Source organism: Symphalangus syndactylus, chromosome 21 (genome assembly GCF_028878055.3).
Source record: "Symphalangus syndactylus isolate Jambi chromosome 21, NHGRI_mSymSyn1-v2.1_pri, whole genome shotgun sequence".
NCBI lineage: Eukaryota > Metazoa > Chordata > Mammalia > Primates > Hylobatidae > Symphalangus > Symphalangus syndactylus.
In genome coordinates, this window is record NC_072443.2 from 37,746,418 (window position 1) to 37,770,152 (window position 23,735).

At 40.0% G+C, this 23,735-nt stretch overlaps 1 protein-coding gene and 1 pseudogene across 3 annotated transcripts in view; both read left to right on the forward strand.

Annotated features, from left to right (window-relative positions):
- Window positions 1-449: 449 nt before the first annotated feature.
- Window positions 450-23,735, forward strand: part of GRAMD1C (GRAM domain containing 1C) — a 72,207-nt gene continuing 48,921 nt past the window's right edge. Inside the window, exons 1-3 of one of the 3 annotated variants that reach the window (XM_055259824.2) lie at window positions 450-555; window positions 1,142-1,237; window positions 7,700-7,780. In XM_055259824.2, coding sequence (XP_055115799.1) covers window positions 1,172-1,237; window positions 7,700-7,780 — 147 coding nt within the window. In that variant the 5' untranslated portion in view covers window positions 450-555; window positions 1,142-1,171. Of the gene's footprint in view, window positions 556-1,141; window positions 1,238-7,699; window positions 7,781-15,594; window positions 15,869-22,514; window positions 22,678-23,735 lie in introns of those variants that run through there. The other 2 variants (XM_055259825.2, XM_055259826.2) reach the window with 2 other exon arrangements.
- LOC129471353 (CTD nuclear envelope phosphatase 1-like) lies at window positions 9,847-11,644 on the forward strand (annotated as a pseudogene).

Sequence of the window (23,735 nt, forward strand, 5' to 3'; positions counted from 1 at the left end):
GTTCCTCAAATGTGCTGTGTTTCTTTCTACCAAGAGGCCTTTGCATGTGCTGTTCCCTTATGATCCTCCTGACCCTTTATTGATCTTTTCATGTTAAAGATCAGTTTTTTTTAGGAGAATCCTTCTTGATACACACTCTCTGCCCTGCCCTCCTCATACGTGCATATGCTCTCATAGCTCTCTCTACACTTGGGTCATTATCATATTTATTTTTGTATTTGTTTATTTTCTGCCTTCCCTGTACCTTGTGTTCCATGAAGGCAAGAGCCATTTCTGCTAATCCTAGTACACAGCAAAATATCTGACATATGGTGTCTAAAGTATATGAAGGAAGGAATGAATGAACCAATGAACAAAAAGTGATGACTTTCCATCTGTTGAAATATAGTATAAGGTCTATTAATTTCTCAGATTTTTATGAATAAGCTGTATCTTATTTTTGTGTACGTAGATTATGCTTGTGCTCTTCAGAGGGACATTTTGCTTCAGGGATGACTATACCTTTCAGAAAACTGGCTATGTTTCTATAGCAACATCTTCAGATGGGAAACTACAGTGAGACATTTTGCATTTGATTTGGTGATACAAATAATTGCATAGAGATATATACAGTTCTTCCAAAAACTGTACTTTAGATGATTCCAAAGTAAATTTATATATATATATATATTTGTGCATCTAAACTAGTGTGCATGTAAATACAAACGTGTTGTATATATAAGTGTATAATATATTTTTCTGATTTAATACATTGAGCTCCAGTATAGTTAGAGAAAGATATTTTAATTGAAAAAAAAGCTCGAACATATATCTTAATGGCTGCCAAAGCCATGTCTTAAGTGACAGACTGTCTGATTTTTGTTTGTTTGTTAATGTGGAACATGAACACCCACATGTCTTTTCAAACTTTGTACTAATGTTAGATATAGGAGTTGTTGGGGGAGAATACTGCAGGGCAAACTGCTTACCCTGTTTTTCTCAGAGAATACAAGCGTGTACTTATTAACTCCTTCAGGTTGAAAAACCTGAAGAATATTCAACTGCAGAGTTGAATATTCTGGATTAGATTGATGGGATACTTGGCATTTTGTATTGTGTATGTTTCTGAAAAATACATTAAAAAATTCTTTTGTGTGTTTAGATTTGTATTGCTTTAAAGAATATAACTTTCATGACCAAGGAGAAAACTGCTCGACTCATCCCAAATGCTATCCAGATAGTTACAGAAAGTGAAAAGGTGAAAAACTTTTCTATCTTTGTTATATTACATAATGTGAAGAAAATCTGCCTCATACTCACCATCAGTGTTGGGAAATTAGGCAGTTCTTCCTGGAGTTAGGAATATCTGATACACATATGTTTAATACTAGAATTCTGTATGTAGTTATATTAGTGGTTAACTTTAAATGACTGCTGACATTTTTTGTACTTTATAGTTTACAGATAACTTTCACTCATATTTTTCATTTCTAGGCAGGGTAACATTAGCACAATGTCCTTATTTCTAAATACTCTAATAATCCTACGAGTATTTTTCAGTCAGTAATAACTGCACAATAGCAACTAATAAAAAATGCTCCTGGTGAACAGAGATTTGGATAGCATACACATAAACACTAACCACTGTATTCTTTTTTTAAAAAATGGCAATTATCTTTAACTGACATAATTTTTGTTCACCTACAATATCTGCCATTTCTTAGTGGGGATATATCAAGAATATTTCTTAACCACCTGTAAAATCGGTTAGGGCCCTGTGTGAGAGACATTAGAAGTGTAGTGATGAGAAAGAAAAAGAAGAAAGAAGGAGAGGAAGGAAAGAAAGAAAAAAAAGGAAAGAGAAAAAAAGGAGAAGTAGGGAGGGAGAAAAAGAGACAGGGAGAGTTTTGGGGGAGGAGGGGAGAGAGAATTAGTACTGTGATATTAAATCTTTGTAATTATACCTTTTAATCTTGTGGCGATTCTTCTAAATTCACTTTAAATTTTATCTTATTCTTTTTTTAGAGATGGGGTCTTGCCATGTTGCACAGGCTAGCCTCGAGCATTTGGGGTCATGCGATCCTCCAACCTTAGCTTCCCAAGTAGCTCGGACTTCTAGTGTGCACCACTGAGCCTGGCTATTTTTATTTTTAAACAGTCTTATCCCTACAGAACACTTCCAAATGCAGTACAAAGAGCTTTTGCTCCTGCACTAATTGAGAATAAATTCTCACCTTGATCCTCCATCACCTTAGATATTCTGGCATGTACTTCCAGCAAAGACATTTTTCTATATAACCACAATATAATTCAACATCAAAAAATTAACACTGATCTGTTACCGCCATTCAGTTCTTAGATCCCATTCAATTTCCATAACTATCCCAATAATATCCTTTATAGCAAACAGACTCAGTTCAGGATTACACATTACATTTAGTTATCATGCTCTTTAATTTCCTGGAAGAGCTTCTTAGTCTTTTCTTGACTTTTATGTCCTTGATACTTTTAAAGATTACAGGTCAGTTATTTTGTAGGATATCCCTCAATTTGTGTTTGTCTGATGTTCCCTTGTGATTAAATTTAGGTTGTGTAATTTTGGAAGAAATACATGGAAATGACGCTCTGCTCTCACCACTGCATCCTATCAGATGGCACATGATTTTAACTTCTACCATTACTGGTGATATTTACTTTGAACATTCGATTAAGGTGGTGTCTGCAGACTTTACTATAATCTATTTTCCTTTGTAGTAATAAGTATTTTGGGGAAAGGCTTTTTTTTTTCAGAGACTGAGTTTTGTTTTTATTGACCAGGCTCAAGTGCAATGGGGCAATCTTCACTTACCGCAACCTCCGCCTCCTGGGTTCAAGCGATTCCCCTGCCTCAGCCTCCCAAGTAGCTGAGATTACAGGCATGCGCCACCATGCCCAGCTTATTTTTTTTGTATTTTTAGCAGAGCTGGGGTTTCACTATTTTGGTCAGGCTGGTCTTGAACTCCTGACCTCAGGCGATCCGCTCACCTTGGCCTCCCAAAGTGCTGGGATTACAGGCGTGAGCCACCACGCCCCGCCTGGGGAAAGGTATTTTGAAACTATGCAGATATACCATTCTTACCATACTTTGAATTTATTCATTCATTTACTTATGTCAGTATGAACTGGTGATTTCTTATCTTATTCAATGAATTATAAGCCATTACTATCATTATTTATTTTGGTGCTCACATTGTCCCAAATTTGGCCAGTGGGAGCCCCTTCAAGCTGGCTCTAGTATCCTTTTGAATATTCTCAGTGTGTTTGAGCATTTACCTATTTTTTTGGCCCAAGATGTTTCAGGCTTTCCCTCCCCCAGCCCTGGGATCAACCACTTCTCCAAGGAGTCCTAGTTTCTTTTAGGAGAGACTGAAAGAAGCCAGTGTGTTCATTGCTATGGGGTTGGGGGAGGGGTATCACTATTTTCAAACCCTTTAAGGGGGTATAATAATGGTGTACATTAACTGTATATGATCACACACACATATGCATAATGCATACACATATATACACTCACTTATACATCTATTTATCCATCTATCCATCCATCCATCCATCTAAAACATAAATTCACATCTGGACCTCCAAGTCCCATCTAACACCACAGAGTTTATTTTTGTTTTCTTCCTTTCCATATTTGTAACTCCCTTCCCTGGCTGTGAGAAACCAGGCTCCCATTATCCTTAATATAGTTACTTATTTAACCACTGGGCCTTTGTATAACCAATCTTCATGTCCACTGCCACCTCTGTCCCACATGGATGCCTCATTGCCTGAGTTGGTTTCTGACACTTAGAATCAGGTTGCTGCCCATCACACCATGACACAGATGCTCTCATCATGTAAAAATTCTCGGCCGGGTGCAGTGGCTCACACCTGTAATCCCAGCACTTTGGGAGGCTGAGGCGGGCGGATCACGAGGTCGGGAGTTCAAGACCAGCCTGGCCAATATGGTGAAACCCCGTCTCTACTAAAAATACAAAAATTAGCTGGGCATGGTGGTGTGCACCTGTAATCCCAGCTATTCAGGAGGCAGAGGCAGAAGAATCGCTTGAACCTGGGAGGTGGAGGTTGCAGTGAGCCAAGACCGTGTCGCTGCACTCCAGCCTGGGCGACAGAGTGAGACTCCGTCTCAAAAACCAGCCAACCAACCGACTCTCTTTATCCTGCTTAGGCTGATACTCCATGCCAAGTTGCTTTACCCTCTGCCAGATTGCCCTCTACAGGGACACGCTTTGTTCCCTGCTTGTGCCAGTTTGTCACTATGTGTGGTTGCTGTCCCCACCCTGCTCAGGCTCTGATACTCCAGCACAAGACCACCTTCATGAGCTCTATAACACTATGCTGCCCTCACCTGCTCTGGTTCTGACATGTCATTGTGGGGCATGCTCATTTGTGGCCACTCTTCACCATGTTTGGTCTTTGACACTTGACACCACACACAAAGCTACCCCTTTACGTGGTCACCCTCCTTGAGCTCTGACTCGTGCTCCTCCTCCATACTTTTTTCACCCCATTCTTGTTCTAATACAGTTCTCCATGTCATCCACATATGTGGAGGCCCTTACTCATTTGGGCTCTGACACTCCACACAGGGGATGACCTCTTCCTTTTTTTTTTTTTTTTTTTTTTTTGAGAGACAGAGTTTCACTCTTGTCAACCAGGCTGGAGTGCAATGGCATGATCTCGGCTCACTGCAACCTCCACCTCCCGGGTTCAAGCAATTCTCCTGCCTCAGCCTCCCAAGTAGCTCAGATTACAGATGCCTGCCACCACGCCTGACTAATTTTTGTATTTTTAGTAGAGACGGGGTTTCACCATGTTGGCCAGGCTGGTCTTGAACTCCTGAGCTCAGGTGATCTGCCTGCCTCAGCCGCCCAAAGTGTTGGGATTACTGGCATGAGCCACTGCGCCCGGCTGGCCTCTTCATTCTTATCTGGTTTTAACCCTCTGCTTTAGGCTACTTTTTTAACCTCTCTTGCCTGCCACACTCCTAGTGTGGATGCCTACTTTTCTCTTTTCCACCAATAGCTTTAGGGCTGAACTGTTTAGGAAGGAAAGAGGAAGACTTAAATATTCTTAGTTTTACAATTAATACATAATATGCCTTTTCATTTTTTTAACAAAATCATCAAACAGTTTCAAAACTAACATCTTCATTCCATACCCATAATCCCCAATTCCATTTTCTTTCTAGAGGCAAATGCTATCAGTTTGGTATATATCTTTTCAGACTTCCTTTCTTTGTATTTACATACAGGTATGCATATATAAATGTATAGTTTTGCTCTTTTTTAAAAAAAGTAAATGTAATCTTACATGTGTTGTTCATTGGCTCTCCTTTTTTTAAAAAAAACAACATTATCTCTTGTCGTTGTAGGTCTGCACATGTAGATAGACCCACCTCTTTTTTAAAAAATGCTGTATGGTGTTTCATAGAATGGATATACCGTGATTTCCTTTACAATTAGTTTCCTTCTAATATTTTGTTATTACAAACAGTGCTGCAGTGAACAGCCTGACCATGCCCTCTTATGCTCATGTGTGACTGTTTCTCACATATGTATTGGAATTTCAGGATCAAGCATTTAAATTTTAATAATGACAATAAGTCAGCATTTACTGAACAGTTACTGTTATCTAGACACTGCTTTAAGCTCTTTACATATATTTTCATATTTAATTCTTATAAAGATCCACTATGATAATTATTCTCATTTTGCAGATGAGAAAACTAAAGAAAAGAAAAGTGAGCCAATTCACAGTACTAACAATAGGTGATAGAACAAGAATGTGAACCCAGTTCACTTAATTGCAGAGACCCTGGTCTTAGCTTCCTCACTATGTTAACTCAATGATTTCATTTTTTCATCATCATGGTAAAAAATTCTGTACTACTAAATATTCACCCCTTTTATGTACTCTATGACTAAAGGAAGGCTAATCATAGAAATTTTAGTTGTTTTGGGTTCTAGAATATGTTCTATGCCGCAGCGATTTAGAGGTATCATTACCCAGAACTCTTCCCAAACTCATAAGAAGGCTATTATTGAATCAAGATTTATTTAATTTAATTTATTTATTTATTATTTTTGTCTGAGATGGAGTCTCGCTCTGTCGCCCAGGCTGGAGTGCAGTGGCGCGATCTTAGCTTGCTGCAACCTTCGCCTCCCGGGTTCAAGCGATTCTCCAGCCTCAGCCTCCCGAGAAGTTGGGACTACAGGCATATGCCACCACCATGCCAGGCTAATTTTTGTATTTTTAGTAGGGATCGGGTTTCACCATGTTGGCCAGGCTGGCCTTGAGCTCCTGACCTCAGGTGATCCACCCACCTCGGCCTCCCGAAATGCTGGGATTACAGGCATGAGCCACCATGCCCAGCCAAATCAAGATTTATTAATATGTTTTTGAAGTTGGATATCTAGCAAGGAATAAAAGAAAGGTAGTAATTTATGTAGATTATCCAGAAAGTTGGGCGTTTTAAGGAGTTGGGAATGTGGTAGTTGTGCATGAGAGTGGATAAAGTTAATACTAAGCTATATAGTACAAGAAGTGGGAATTAGCAAGCATAACACAGTGGTGAAAATGAGATAGACTCGGAGATTTTTAAAATCTATATATCTGAACACAGGGTTGTAAGGTTATTATAATTAGGCAAAACAATTTGGCCTGAGAAAAGGGAATAGGGAACAGCAAGTATTGATTGTTAGATCACATATTATATATATAATTCTATTTGGAAGAGATCCTGCATATATCTTCTTTGTAAAAAGTTTTGCTTTATGAATAATGTATAGCAAAGTTTCAATTTAATGAATTAGAAAATAGCACTCCAAAGTCTTTCTATGAAAAGCATTAGCATCCAAAATATTATTTGTTTGATATTTTACTTAATAAAATAACTTAATCCAGCATAGAACTGAGCTTTCTCCTTCTTAAGGATAACTGCTGAGCCATGAAAGGTCATTAACTAGGGAATTGGAAGAGATAAAACACTGAGAAGACTGTATGTAGTGCTGTCTTATTGCATATTCTTATAAAAGCCTATTTTAAAATATGACTTTGCAAAAATCATTTAAATAAAAATGTAGAATTATAGATTGAAACATGCTACTTTTCTCTTATAGCATTCAAAGAAAAGTGCAGTGTTAGCATGGGTACTTTATAATTAGCAGAGAGAGGTATTTCTGGAGTTTTTAGAAGACCAGGAAAACTGATATAATTAAAAATTAAGATCCTTAAATCTATCCCTGAAGTCCACATGTATTTTTTTCTTATTCCTTTGTGTATACTTGGCTCAAGTGGCAGCCAATTCATATCTCTTTGCAAGGTTCAGAATAAAATAAAGTTTTCATTTTTTCATAATTTTATTTAGATTGATTTCCACAGTTAAACTGATAAACATAAATAGCTACCTATTTCAAGTCCCCATTGCTAGTAAATACTGACAAAATTGTGTTTATTGGAAGATACAATTTGTAAAGACACCTTGTTCATATAGCAACTACCTGTGTTTCTTCTATTATAACAAGAAGTTAAATAAAAATAAAAATAGTATACAAAGTAGGCAGTGTTGACCTACTAGTTTGTTTTAACCATAAGCAAGTCCCCATAGACCTTCATGACAAATAATCTCCTCTTATTTTCCATGACACTAAAATTGTCCTATTATTTTTCTTTGCAGTTTTTCTTCACATCTTTTGGTGCCAGGGATAGAAGTTACCTCAGTATCTTTAGGTTGTGGCAGAATGTATTATTAGATAAGGTAAGTGTTCATACCAGAGGCAGTTGCTTATTTTAAGAACCTCCTAGTGTATTTGTGAATTGAAGAGCTCCTTCTTATTTTTCTTAACTAAATTTGACTAGATAATTGAAATTCTAAGTAGAAACTTCAATCAAAGCAAGATCTATAGTTACAAATTGAGATGTTAATTATAATCCCCAGGATAATCACCAAGAAAATAAATAAAAATAAAAAATAAAAAAAAGCAAAGGAATTAAAATGATACACTAGAAAATATGTTTTTAACACATAGGAAGGCAGTAATGGTGGCGCACAGGGACAAAGATGACACAGGACATATAGAAAACAAACAGCAAAATAGCCATTAAACATAAGTGGATTAAACACTGCAACCAAAAGGCAGAGATAGGCAGAATGAAAAAGTACATGAACCAAGCCAGGCACAGTGTCTCATACCTGTAATCTTAGCACTTTGGGAGTCTGGGGTGAGTGGATTGTCTGGGTAACACGGCAAAACCCTGTCCTACAAAAAATACAAAAATTAGCTGGGTGTGGTGATGCTTACCTGTAGTCCCAGCTACTTGGGAGGCTGAGGTGGGAGGATCACCTGAGCCCGGGAGGTTGAGGCTGTGGTGAGCCATGATCGTGCCACGGCACTCCAGCCCAGGTGACAGAGTGAGATCCTGTTTCAAAAAAAAAAAACAAAAACCATGATCCATCTTATATGCTGTATATAAGAGACAAATTAGATTCAAAGGCACAAATAGATTGAAAGTAAAAGGAAGAAATATGATACACCATGCAAACAGTAACCAAAACAGAAGTGAATGTAGTAATATCAGACAAAATAGACTTTAAGACAAAAATTATTAGAGACAAGGAAGAATAAAGGGTCAATTCATCTGGAATTCATAACAATCATAAACATATATAGACCTTGTACAGAGCCCCAAAATATTTAAAGCAAAAGTTGGCAGAATTGAAGGGAAACAGACAATTCAACAGTAAAACTTGGGGCTGTGTGTGGTGGCTCATGCCTGTAATCCCAGCACTTTGGGAGACTGAGGCAGGCGGATAGCTTGAGTCCAGGAGTTCAGGGCCAGCCTGGGTAACATGGCGAAACGCCATCTCTATTTATTTAATATATAATTAGCAAAAAATGTTGGAGAATTCAATACCCTACTTTCAATGATAGAACAACTAGACAGAAGACCAACAAGGAAATGTAAGACTTGAACACCACTATAGACTAACTAAAAGACATCTATGATGCACTCCACCAAACAGTAGCAGAATATATATATATCCTTTTCACGTGCACATGAAACATTCTCCAGAATAGACGATATGCTAGGTTATAAAACAAGTGTCAGTACATTTAACAGTACTGAAATAATACTAAATACGTTCTCTGAGCACAATGGCATGAAATTAGAAATAAATAACAGAAGGACATTTGGAAAATTCACAGAAAGTGGAAATTAAACAGAATACTTGTAAATAACCAACGGGTGAAAGAAGAAATCATGAGGGAAATTAGCAAATACTTTGAGTTAGAGGAAAACAACAAAATATACCAAAACCTATGGGATGCAGCTAAAGCAGTATTTAGAAGGAAATTTATAACTGTAAACATCTATATTAAAAAAGAATGATAGTGAATCAATAACCTATATTTCTGCCTTAAGAAATTAGAGGCCGGGTGCGGTGGCTCATGCCTGTAATCCCAGCACTTTGGTAGGCCAAGGCGGGTGGATCACGAGGTCAGGAGATCGAGACCATCCTGGCTAACATGTGTTATGGTGAAACCCCGTCTCTACTAAAAATACAAAAAATTAGCCGGGCGTGGTGGCGGGCACCTGTAGTCCCAGCTACTTGGGAGGCTGAGGCAGGAGAAGAAAGGCATGAACCCGGGAGGCGGAGCTTGCAGTGAGCCGAGATCACGCCACGGCACTCCAGCCTGGGCGACAGAGTGAGACTCCGTCTCAAAAAAAAATTAAAGGCGCAGCGGGCCACTCTCCGCTTCCCCCCTCTTCCCCTCCCCCTCCCTTTTCCCTTCCTCCCTTTTGCCTATCCCCCTCCCCCACAGCCCCCTCCCCTAATTATCCTTCCCCTTCCCTCCTGGTCTCGGAGGACCCCATCCTAGCCCGACGTGTCTCGGCCCGCAAACTCCCCGAAGCCGTCGGTGCCACTCCCAGCCCCTGTGGGCCCCCGCGGGCTGCCCACCCCTGTCCCCCAGCTCCCCGTTCCGCTGGGCTTTCCCCTCGCCAGGGGTGGCTTTCTGAACCGCGCGCTCCGTGCCCCTCTCTGCAGCCTCTCCTGCCACTCGGGGCCCCCGTTCCCCCTCCCGTCGGCGGGGGGCTGCCCCCGAGGGGCTGGCGGAGCTGGACCGCGGAGGCCCCGGGGCCGGTGGTGCTGGGGTCATCGGCATGATGTGGACGCAGTGTCTGCTGGGGCTGCGCACTTTCATGGCCTTTGCCGCCAAGCTCTGGAGCTTCTTCATTTACCTTTTGCGGAGGCAGATCCGTATGGTAATTCAGTACCAAACTGTTCGATATGATATCCTCCCGTTATCTCCTGTGTCCCGGCATCGGCTAGCCCAGGTGAAGTGGAAGATCCTGGTGCTGGATCTGGATGAAACACTTATTCACTCCCACCATGATGGGGTCCTGAGGCCCACAGTCCGGCCTGGTACGCCTCCTGACTTCATCCTCAAGGTGGTAATGGACAAACATCCTGTCTGGTTTTTTGTACATAAGAGGCCTCGTGTGGATTTCTTCCTGGAAGTGGTGAGCCAGTGGTACGAGCTGGTCGTGTTTACAGCAAGCATGGAGATCTATGGCTCTGCTGTGGCAGGTAAACTGGACAATAGCAGAAGCATTCTTAAGAGGAGATATTACAGACAGCACTGCACTTTGGAGTTGGGCAGCTAAATCAAGGACCTCTCTGTGGTCCACAGTGACCTCTCCAGCATTGTGATCCTGGATAACTCCCCAGGGGCTTACAGGAGCCATCCAGACAATGCCATCCCCATCAAATCCTGGTTCAGTGACCCCAGTGACATAGCCCTTCTCAAACTGCTCCCGATGCTGGATGCCCTCAGGTTCACCGCTGATGTTCGGTCCGTGCTGAGCCGAAACCTTCACCAACATCGGCTCTGGTGACAGCTGCTCCCCCTCCACCTGAGTTGGAGTAGGGGGGACAGGGAGGGCGAGCTCTTGGGATGCCATCTGATGCACTGACCAATGTGAGGACTGCCTGGGCAAGGTCTGCCCCTCCCACCCCTCTCTGCCCTGGGAGCCCTACACTCCACCTGGAGTCTGGATGGACACATAGGCCGGGGGCTCTGAAGCAGCCTCACTCTTAACTTCGTGTTCACACTGCGTGGAAACCCCAGATTGGGACACGGGCAGAAGCCCAGGAGAGCCGAATCAGCGTTTGTGAAGAGGCAGGACTGGCCAGAGTGACAGACATACGGTGATCCAGGAGGCTCAAAGAGAAGCCAAGTCAACTTTGTTGTGATTTGATTTTTTTAAAAAACTCTTGTACAAAACTGATCTAATTCTTCACTCCTGCTCCAGGGGCTGGGCTGTGGGTGGATACTGGGATTTTGGGCCACTGGATTTTCCCTAAATTTGTTCCCCCTTTACTCTCCTTCTATTTTTCTCTCCTTAGACTCCCTCAGACCTATAACCAGCTTTGTGTCCTTTTTCCTTTCCTCTCTTTTAAACCATGCATTATAACTTTGAAAAAAAAAAAAGGAAATTAGAAAAAGGACAGCAAACTAAATGCAAAGCAAGAAGAAGCAAGGAAATAATAAAGATTATAACAGAAATGAATGAAATAAAGAATAGAAAAATAGACAACAGAACCAAAAGTTGTTTCTTTTTTTTTTTTTGAGACGGAGTCTCACTCTGTCACCAGGCTAGAGTGCTGTGGCCCGATCTCGGCTCACTGCAACCTCCAACTCCCTGGTTCAAGGGATTCTCCTGCCTCAGCCTCCCAAGTAGCTGGGATTATAGGCATGCGCCACCACGCCCAGCTAATTTTTGTATTTTTAGTAGAGATGGGGTTTCACCATATTGGCCAGGATGGTCTCGATCTCCTGATCTCGTGATCCGCCTGCCTTGGCCTCCCAAAGTACTGGGATTACAGGCATGAGCCACCGCTCCCGGCCTTTTTGTTTTTTTTGAGACGGAGTCTCACTCTGTCGCCCAGGCTGGAGTACAGTGGTGGCGCGATCTCAGCTCACCACAACCTCTCTCTCACAGGTGCAAGCGATTCTCCTGCCTCAGCCTCCCAAGTAGCTGGGACTACAGGCACCCGCCACCACGCCCAGCTAATTTTTGGTATTTTTAGTAGAGGTGGGGTTTCACCATATTGGTCAGGCTGGCCGCTAACTCCTGACCTCAGGTGTTTCACCCACCTTGGCCTCCCAAAGTGCTGGGATTACAGGTGTGAACCACCGCACCCAGCCAACAGAACCAAAAGTTGCTTCTTTATAAAAAATGAGGCTGGGCGCCATGGCTCATGCCTGTAATCCTAGCACTTTGGGAGGCCGAGGTGGGTGGGTCACGAGGTCAGGAGATTGAGACCATCCTGGCTAACATGGTGAAACCCTGTCTCTACTAAAAATACAAAAAATTAGCTGGGCATGGTGGCGGGCACCTGTAGTCCCAGCTACTCGGGAGGCTGAGGCAGGAGAATGGCATGAACCTGGGAGGTGGAGCTTGCAGTGAGCCAAGATCACACCACTGCACTCCAGCCTAGGTGAAAGTGCGAGATTCCGTCTCCAAAAAATAAAAAAAAGAAAAAAGAAAATTGACAAACCTTTAGCTAGATCAACCAAGAAAAAAAAGAAGATTAAAACTGTAAAATTCAGGACTGAAAGTGGTGACGATACTACTAACCTTATAAAAATAAGAAAATTATAAGGAAATATTATGAATAATTGTATGCCAACAAATTATTTACCCTAAATGAAATGGATAAGTACTTAGAAAGTCACAAACTACAAAAACTGACTCAAGTAGAAATAGAGAATTTGAATAGACCTATAACAAGAAAAGAGATTGAATTAATGATAAAGAACCTACCACAAAGAAAAGCCCAGGCCCAGGTGGCGTCATTGGTGAACGAACTGTTTACAGTAGAATTAACACCAGTGCTTCACCTAGTATTCTAAAAATAGAGGGAACACTTCACAACTTGATCTATGAGTACAGTATTACCTTGATACCAAAACCAGACATCACCACAAGAAAACTCTGGACCAGTATCCCTTATGAACAATGACACAAAAATCCTCAACAAAATATTAGCAAACCAAATCCAGCAACATATAAAAAGGTTATATACCATTATCAAGTAGAATTTATACAAGTTGAACTCAAAGCAGAGAGTAAAGTGGTAGTTGGCAGGAGTAGGAAGAAATGGGGAGATGTTGGTTAAAGGATACAAAGTTTCATTTATGCAAGATGAATGAGTACTGGAGATCAAATGTGCACCATGCTGACTACAGTTGACAATACTGTGTTGTATACTTGAAATTTGCTAGGAGAGTAGATCTTAAGTTTTTTCACCAGTACAAAAAAAGAAAGAAGGCAAGCAAATGATAACTATATGAGGTAATGGATATGTTAATTAACCTGATTGTGGCGACCACAATGTATATGCATATCAAAACATCAAGTTGTATACCTTAAATATGTACCATTCCTATTTGTTAATTATACTTCAGTAAAGCTGAAAAAAAATTTTTTTTAAATGCAAATGCTGTTGAGGATGTGGAGAAAGTGGATCCCTCAAGTACATTGTTGGAAAGATTGTAAAATGATGCAGCCGCTTTGAAAAACAGTTTGGCAGCTCCTCAAAATGTTTACCATAGATCTGTTCTTACAAAAACTTGTACCCCAACGTTCATAGCAGCATTTATTATTCATAATAGCCAAAAAGTAGAAACAATCCAAATGTCCATCAAGTGATTAATGTATAAATAAAATGTATGGCCTGGTGTGGTGGCTCATGCCAGTCATCCCAGACTTTGGGAGGCTGAGGTGGACAGGTCACCTGAGGTTGGGAGTTCGAGACCAGCCTGACCAATATGGAGGAAACCCCATCTATACTAAAAATACAAATTAGCCGGGCACGGTGGCACATGCCTGTAATCCCAGCTACTCAGGAGGCTGAAGCAGGAGAATCACTTGAACCCGGGAGGCAGAGATTGCAGTGAGCCGAAATCGTGCCATTGCACTCCAGCCTGGGCAGTAAGAGCAAAACTCCATCTAAAAAAAAAGTATATCCACACAATAGAATATCATTCAGTAATAAAATGTAGTGAAGTACTGATACATGCTACAACGTGGATGAGCCTTGAAAACATAATGCTAAGTGAAAGACGCCAGTCACAAAAGAACACATGCTGTAGGATTCTGTTCTTATGAAATGTTTAGAATAGGCAATTTCATAGAAATAGAAATAGTAAAGTTATTGCCAGGAGCAGGGAGTAATGAGAAGTGACAGCTGATGGAGTCAGGTATCTTTCTGGGTTGACAACATGTCCTGAAATTAGCAGTGATGGTTGTTTAACTTTGGATATGTGAAAACTGCCTGAATTGTACACGTAGAGGGATGAATTTTCTGGTATGTGAATTATAGCACAGTAAAGCTGCTATTAAAAGAAATGGTTTAAGGGGAACAGTAGAGATTTCCCGTGGATAAGAAGCCTCTTTTTTTTTTTTTTTTCGAGATGGAGTTTTGCTCTTATTGCCCAGGCTAGAGTGCAATGGCGATCTTGGCTCACCGCAACCTCTGTCTCCTAGGTTCAAGTGATTCTCCTGCGTCAGCCTCCCAAGTAGCTGAGATTACAGGCATGCGCCACCATGCTCGGCTAATTTTGTATTTTTAGTAGAGACAGGGTTTCTCCATGTTGGTCAGGCTGGTCTTGAACTCCCGACTTCAGGTGATCTGCCTGCCTCGGCCTCCCAAAGTACCGGGATTACTGGTGTGAGCCTCCGCCCAGCCAAGAAAGGTTCTTTCTTTGAAGCTGGCAAGTGGGAACTTAGCCTCCTCTCCTCCCTACTCCCCAGCTAAGCACCTCCCTGAAGTGGACACATTTTGGCCTCCAGAGCTCTTTATGTTGAATGGCCTTTTGAACTCAATGGCTGAGGACAGGCTCTCCTAAGCAGTGCCCAACTCAAATGCTTTCACTTTGCTGGAGTGGGGACCCTTGGAGAAGTAGCCTACAAGTCTGAGATGGGGAGGGGGCAGAGGAGAAAAGCAGGTGTGGGTGAGGGGGCTTGCCAAGCCCAGTCTCTCTGACCCATGGTAAGGGAATAGAAGTGACTAGCTTGGAAGCCCCAAGTCCAAGCCCCTGCTGAATGTCTCTGGGTGTTTGGGTGTCCTGCTTCACCAGAGCCACATGCCCTTGCTCCTGTCCTGGGTGATGCTCACAGGACAGGTCCACGGGCAGCAGGTCCTACAGCACACGGCATCTACTACAAGGGCGTGGGGCAATGCATAGCTGTGTGCTGCTCTCAACTCAGCTCTACACTGCCCTTCCAGGTTGCACTTTGGCAAGGAAGCCTCCTTCACCCACTGCAGGCCGGTCACTTTCAGATTCATTGTCATTACCGTGGGGTGCTCTATTCTAGCACTGGCTGAAAACTCCAGTGTTGCCATAGGGACCTGCCTATCCCACCCCTAAATACCAACTTGTTGAGTGCTCAGAATCCATGAGGTGCATTCTCATTCTAGCAAGGTACCAGCGACTTATCACAGCCTATGCTTGGTTATATACTGTATCGAATGTCCTTTCAAAATCACATTCGTGCTTATCACACACATGTGAGTTGGGATATGTCCTTATAAAAACAAATATCTCCAGGGAAGTGACAAAGTTCAGGTTTACAGATGAGCCAAGGGAGAAACTGAGTTCTTCACTTTAATGAAGAAGAAAGCTCTCTGAAGTGAGAAGAAGAAAGGGAATTCCAGGATACTGGAGGCCACCCACCATAGCCAAGAAACACTGCATTTACTGGCTGAAAGTAAAATTTACCCACTTTGAAAAGATCCTGATATTATCTGTGTTTCTAATGCATACACACGGAGGTATCACTATCTTCACAGTAGTTATACCTTTTAAATATTTGGATCATTTGGTTATCTTTAATGTTGAATATGCAATTCTATTTCAAGTGGACACTGTATTCTCATTTTAATAAACAGAATGGTGTCCGTTTCTGCTCTACAAGAAGACAAAAATGTTTAAGCGTATATTATGTATTAACCATTACACAGAACTTGAAGGTGAGATCTCAGTTTCAAAACTATCCTAAATGGAATTTTAAGCACTGTAGAGTTCAACCAGAACAATTTTTACCATGTTAATATCTATAATAACAATAACAGCAGCTCCCATTTATGCAGTATTAGGTGCCAGGCACAGTGCTAGGTATAGTCTTGGTGTTATCTGTAATTTTGTAAGCCTCAGTTCCCTTTTAGTTTTTTAAAGTCATAAAGCCACATTGGTTAGATTTCTTGATCTTGTGTAATACTCTTAAAAAAAGATAAAAAACCCTCCTAAAATTTATAGCATAACTACAAAATTCTATTAAAAAACTTTATAAGTAATTTGAATAATACATTTAATATATATTAAAAATATTTTTGGCCAAGCATGGTGACTCATGCTTGTAATCCCAGCACTTCGGGAGGCTGAGGTGGGAGGATTGCTTGAGGCCACTTCAAGACCAGCCTGGGCAACATAGAGAGACCCCATTTCTAAAAAAAAAAAGTTAAAAAAAATGAGGTAGGTGTGGTGGTGCATGCCTGTAGTCCCAGCTACACAGAAGGCTGAGGTAGTAGGATCACTTGAGCCCAGGAGGTTGAGGCTGCAGTGAGCTGTGACCGTGACACTGCACTCCAGCCTGGTTGATAGAGTGAGACGCTTTCTCAAAAAAGAAAAATTAAGTTCAGAGTATTATATTTGTGTTGCATGTAATTGTGGAATCTAAGTAAAAGTAATTATGTGTTTCTTCTGCTTACTTCTTGCATGAGAAGGCCTTTAAAAAAGCAAATTAATCTAGAAAGTAGATTTTTTATTAAAGTACTATAAAATGATAGTAAAATTATGTTTGTGTGCATTTGTTTTATTTATTTTTCCAGTAAAATAAATCCACAAGACTGAAAGACTTGGAGCCAAATATGTTGTCTTTGAAAAAGAATGTTTTTAAAAGAACCATCTTTTTCTCTTCATAAGACTACTTTGGGCCAGGTGCAGTGCTCACCCCTGTAATCCTAGCACTTTGGGAGGCTGAGGTGGGCTGATCACTTGAGGTTAGGAGTTTGAGACCAGCCTGGCCAACGTGGTGAAACCCTGTCTCTACTAAAAATACAAAAATCAGCTGCGTGTGGTGGCAGCACTTGTAGTCCCAGCTACTCGGGAGGCTGAGGCAGGAGAATTGCTTGAACCTGGGAGGTGGAGGTTGCAGTGAGCTGAGATGGTGCCACTGCATTCCAGCCTGGGCAACAGAGCAAGACTCCATCTCAAAACAAAACAAAATAAAAATAAAAAACTACTTTGATACATTGCTCCAGAAAGGACAGTTTATTTCTAATATTTGACCTGGCGAAACTTAAGTCATCCATGTTTAGACATGAGTTTAAATTGTCACTACAATCATTCGTGACATAATTTATAGCACTTCAGCTTAGTTTGCAGGCTGTGAGTTTAGCTCCCATTCTCTATACAGAACATTGAATATCTGGGGATTTGTGGGGCCAGAGGACAATGGCAGCGCCATTCTTTAATACAAACAATTGATGTTTTCTTGGTCTTTGTAAAGAACTGTGCAGTCATAGTTCAAGATAAGTTTTAGGCCCTTCCCACTCCACTCCTCAGCTCTTTTTCTTCATTTGTGCCAGCCCCCATCCGTGTTCTATACCAGAGCCAAGCACAGTCCTGCTTTGTTTTTGTATGGTCTGCACACAATGACTAGTTTTACATTTTTAAATGGCTGAAAAAAATCAAAAGAATAATATTTCATGACATGTGGCAATTATATGAAATTCAAATTTCAGTGTCCATAAATAAAGTTTTATTGGAACACAGCCATGCTCATTTGTTTATGTATTTCTATGGCTGCCTTTCACACTACAACAGCAGAGTTGAGTAGTTGTGACAGAGACCATATGGCCCAAAAAGCCTAAAATATTTACTATATGGCCCTTTACAGAAACAGTTTGTCGAACCCTGAACAGTACTACAGCCAAAGTTATCTTTTTTTAAAAAAAAAAAAAGCTTGCTTATTTTTGCTTCCTGCTTAATACCCATTGCCCTTGGAATAAAAATCTAAAAATCCCTATAGGGACCACATAATCAAGACCCTTCCCACCTCTCCACCCACATCTTAATATACCCTCTCATTCTTGTCATCTTAAATGTTCTGCTGTTTTTTTTTTTTTTTTTAGTAGGTCTTCAAATGTTCTTTCTGCCAGGAAGTTGTGACCCTCTTATTCTCCACTCTAGTTCTCATTAATAAACCTGAAGTCAGGTTCATTCTTTTCGTTTCCTATAACGTTTTGTATTTCTATAATATGCATTACAGTTACAATTCTTTGTTCTATTTCTGTTCTCCTTGCTTAACTATAAATCCCTTGAAGACAAGGACCATGTCTGTCTTGTTCACTGTTGTATGTCCACTGACAAGTTCAGTCTTTACCACATAGCTGGTTTGGTATACAGTTTGGTTTACCAAGTACAGTCTGAAACTGTCTGGGTTTAGGCCTTTGTCAAAGTAAACATTGCGCTTCTCTTACTCTCAAAAGTGTGCCAGTTTGGACAATAAATTATACATTACGTGTAACAGATGCTCAATAAATACTTTTTGAATGACTCAATTTGGTAGAACTTCAATGATTTGGAGTCCAAATAATTACTACTGTTAACAAGATATTATAAATTCTCTTAGTTCAAGGAAAAGGCAAAGGATAGGGGGAAAACACAGACATTTCTGAAATATTTCAGAAACAGCATTCAGGGCACACCCTAAATTCAATGTATATTTAATTCAATTTCTTTAACCTTCAATATGTACAGTGAGAACATATGATTATCTTGAAACACTAAAGCATCCTCAGTTGCCAAAAGAAATGTTATTTTCTATATACTTGAATTACTAAGAAAATAGGGTTCATATGTAAGGTTATCAGTAGTAACAAGGGTTAAAATTTAAAAGATTTTTTAAATTAAGGCTCAATTAATTATTTCATATTCCTATTGATATTCTTGTATTTATTGCATTTAGGATTACAGATATTAGTAATATAGGCAGGATGTATGCAGAAAATTTACTTTTGTACTGTTGCTTTTTTTTTTTTTTTGAAACAGAGTCTTGCTCTGTCGCCCAGGCTGGAGTGGAATGGCATGATCTCGGCTCACTGCAACCTCCGCCTCCTAGGTTCAAGCGATTCTCCTGCCTCAGCCTCCTGAGTAGCTGGGATTACAGGTGCTTGCCACCACACCCAGCTAATTTTTGTATTTTTCATAGAGGCGGAGTTTCACCATGTTGGCCAGGCTGGTCTCGAACGCCTGACTTCAGGTGATCCGCCTGCCTTGGCCCCCCAAAGTGCTGGGATTACAGACGTGAGCTACCACGCCTGGCCTGTACTGTTTTTATCTTAGCAAGGTAATAGTGGTCTCTCTTGCCAGCACATGGGGGCTATGGGGAGGCTAGCTCTCCTTGGAAATTTAAGAGTATATTCTGAAAGTGAATATTTCAATCCAGAGTCTAATAGAGCAGAAATCTGTACTTATTTTGAATTTTAAGGCTTAAAGAGACAGAATGGCTTTTCATCTTACTCCCAAATAGCAGAAGAAGATAGCATATGTTAGATTCAGGGGTAAAGTAATGAGGGGAGCTTTTTAAATGTATACAGATGTATGCTGTCTAAATTCTGATACATGTCACTCTAGCTTCTATTTTGGGAATCACTAACTAGAAGGTTGACACAGAAGGGTGTGCTATTCCTCAGGTGTGTTGGGGAAGAAGGATTTAAAACAGTTGATTGAAAGTATCAGTGTATAAAAAGAAAGAATATATCGGTCTGAAGAGGACTTGGTCAGACTTAGGCCAAGAACTTAGGAGAGAAAAGTAGAGTTGCAGAGGCAGACTCATCAGTAGAGAACCGTATGGAGATGGGACAGAGATGAATCATCATGCCCCACCAAGGTCACAGTAAATTGTCCCTTAAAGCTGTCTACTTTTGCTCTGATTCCATGCTTGTTGTGCCACGTTCTGATTTCTAATCTGACTTCCAAGGTATTCAGGTGTTCTGGGCGATAGAAGAAAAGATTTCTGATGATCAGAAAGGAATCTTCCCCACTGTGCATTAGTGTATTTCCAACTGAGCTAGTATCAGCTTGTGAGTGTGGCTTATTTAAGTTGGCCTCCCTGAGCCAACTCTAGAATAGTGACAGCTCTGAGGCTTTTCTCTAAATAGTGGTCAGTTTACAAAGCCGATGTCAGCCACTGAGACCTTTTGGAGGAGTGTCATCCAGCTTTCTCCTTTAGCCTGCACAACATTATCAAATCCCCTTGTTCTTCCTTATGTCACTCCCTGAAGATCATTCCTTTTGGAGTTACTGGAATTCCAAAAGTTTTCCAGTAGTGCTATCAATCTAATAAATGCAACATTCAGACCTACCTGGAAAAAAAATGAATGTGAAATTGGTAACTATTTGTCACGTTTGCTATGTAATAGCATGGCAGTATAGAAGTGTTTGTATTATATCATTCCCTCTTTTTTACCTTCTTGGTTGTTGGAACTCCTCTACCTATTTTCCCTTGGTCAGTGAGCCACACCGCCTTCTACCCAGTCACCCAAGCCAGAAACCTGGATGTATCCTGTTTCTTGCCTCTTTGCCAGCCAGCCATGTCTAGTTGGTCACCGAGGTCATCATCATTTCTAGCTTGAACCATTACCAATGTCCTCTAATCTCTTTTTAACACCTGATCTGTCTTTGAGGTTGATGTCAAATAGTAGTGTTTTAAAATCATGTCTTTTAAAATCATAATTCTGAACTCGTTACTTTTCTATATGAAACAACTGGGTGGCTTTTGATATTTTGACAATGTAAAATCCATATTCTTTGGCATGGCGTACAAGGCTCTTCTTGACCTGGCTGCTTCCTCTTTCCCCACTGTATCTCCTCTCCCTGCCTCAGTCTCATGATACACACATGCTCAAGTGATGGGGAACTGGTTTGGCAAGCTGCATCATTCCTCTGGATGCTTGCATTTGACATACATGTGTTCATCCTGTGCTCGTCTTACTTGACCTTTCGGCAGCGTTCGACACCACTGTATACTCCCTCCATTTTGAAATACTTTCTTCCCTTGCCTTTCATGACATTCTTTCTGGAATCTTCTCTTACCTTTCTGGTGTTTCCCTGAATCTTTTTTTGCTGGCCACTCCTCTATTTTCTCTTTGTGTGTTGGGCTTTCCTGAGGCTCAGTTCTAGGTTCTGTTTTTCCCTCTGAAGCCTACTAAATTTAGCTCTGCCCTACATAGCAGTGGTTTGGTATAAGGATTTTTATATTTAGCAAAAATGTGTATAAATATCAAATTGTGGTACAGTTAATGTATATTTTTCTCATAGCTATTTGTTCACTATCGTAAATATATTTGGCTACAATTTTAGTCAATGAGAACTACCATAATAGGCTAAAAGCACTGCCTTTTAGACGGTGGAAGCTGCCCCCATAGTGGGCTTTCTTCATTTGAATGAGTAGTATTTTCAGCATCACTCTACCCTGCCTCATTCTGCCATTATAAAATGATGAGATTTTAGCATCCCTCAAAAGGTTGATCCTTGGAGTTCATCAAGTAGCCTTCGATCTGTTTACACCCATCACTAAATTAAATGGAATGACTAGGTAGAAATTAGGGCAAATTTTGATTCTTTATTTAGAAGAAAAATTTTCTTCTGAGAAATAAATAGGAATTAGTAGATGAAACTGTACTGTTTATTATAGTCCAGATCACTGCCAGGGAATTATTCTAAATACACCAAAGTCAGAAATATTTTCAAAGAAAAGAATTACTGAGTAATCAAAATGTTGCCTTAAACCTTTCAGTGATGAGAGATGTGCTGGGTGCTTAGCAGAATTGTTCCACCTGAACAGCTGGCTCTTCCTGCTATTTCCTTACGTTACATTTACAGCACTCAGAGATAGAATCTTTGGTTGTCATAGAGGATTAATGCAAGAGTCTGACAGGACTACTACATCAGTACTGGAGAAGTGGTATATGAAGAAGTAATCATGACATTCCCAGAATTGCCTAGAAATTACTAGCATGGAGAAGAAAAGTTAACCTGTAATATAGTTAATTTTAAAGATGAGATTAAAATAATATTGCAGTAGCTGTTTTACATCAATTTAGCATAAGCAAGATATTTTTACTTTAATTTTGTTTTTTCTAATCTATGCGTAGAACAGAGAAAATTAGGAACTGTCCCTTTAATAAAACCCTGTTTACCTATCTTCTTCTTGTAGGAGTGGCTTAGGAACCTGTACAGTGAGGTATAACTTCCAATTCTGCATTCTGACCTGCAATCTTGGAAAGAGTGCTGGTACTACAACCAGGAAGTGGCAGATAATGTGCTTTAAACTACATTAGAAAAGCTTCTCGTAGCAAAATTGAGAGATTGAAGCAGTGATTATTTTTACATTGTTGTCATTAAATATTTGGAGCTCTGCTGTGCATAGAGACGGCAACATACTTAGAATACACAGCTTTCTGGGCCAGAAATTGATCTTCTGACTTTTGAGCCTTATCTGATTGCTGCTTGGTTCATCTTTATTTTGTTAAACTACTCTGTAGGCTGAAAGGGAGAGACTCTCCTTGGTTTGCAGGTGGGTGGTCAGCTTGTGTTTAAAATTTAAGTTGTTTTTGAAGACTGCTAAGGTAGATTGTTTTTGCTTCTGATTATTGAAAGAATTATGAATATCAGGCTGGGCATATGTTTGAATGTTTGAATGTTCAACATGGCTGTAAATAACCGCATTTTTATGAAAACTGGACAACTTTGTAGAAAACATCATTTTTAACAAATTGGCAAATCTACAAGATGGTGAATTAAATGAGTTCTATTTTGTTTTCCATTAACCTGTTATATATATATATTAAATTACTAGCTTGAAAAGTATATTGCGAATTACCCTGCTATTAACTTCCTGCTAGTATTTAATACAATATTTAAAACATTTATGTAGTCAAATAAAATTACATTTTTGTTGTTATTATTTTACTAATAAGTTTCATTTCTTTTGCTGTTAGGAAGCTGCCTGAGTATTCATCATTGGTTTATCTTTTTGCTTTAGTCTGCCTTTGGAATAGTTTGATATCTATTATTTAAGAAAAGTTTTTATAAAAGATTAATCTTACATAAGTATATTGAAATATTGCTTGCTTCTTATTATAAAGTTAACCATCCTAGTATAACACTAAAATATTTCAAAGATAATTTCTTTGGAAGAATGAGTTAATTAGTAGTGTGAGTTATTATTGTGAAAAAAAGTTCGCAAATGACTCATTTGGAGTGAAAGTCAGAAAATAAATGTGTATGTTCCTTTAATATCAAGGACAGTGGTTTCTTAATTTTCTCTACCACTAATGGTCCTTTTTATGTTTTTTTCTGTGGACACTGTGCTTCCAAGACTTTGTCTACCAAATAAGGGGTATACATTAAATAATAAATATTAAAACATCACTACTTGTTAGATATATATTATTTCCAGTGAGAATTTATCAGCCTGTGTTTTCCATTGTAGGTTAATATAGTTCAGCTCAAAACAGAGGCTTGCCATTTCACTTAACTTGAATAGCTTTGTTTTAGATAACTAATTGGATATTTTTGACTTTTTGAAATATTATCTGATGATAATATCTGAATTTTCATCATCTGCTCTTG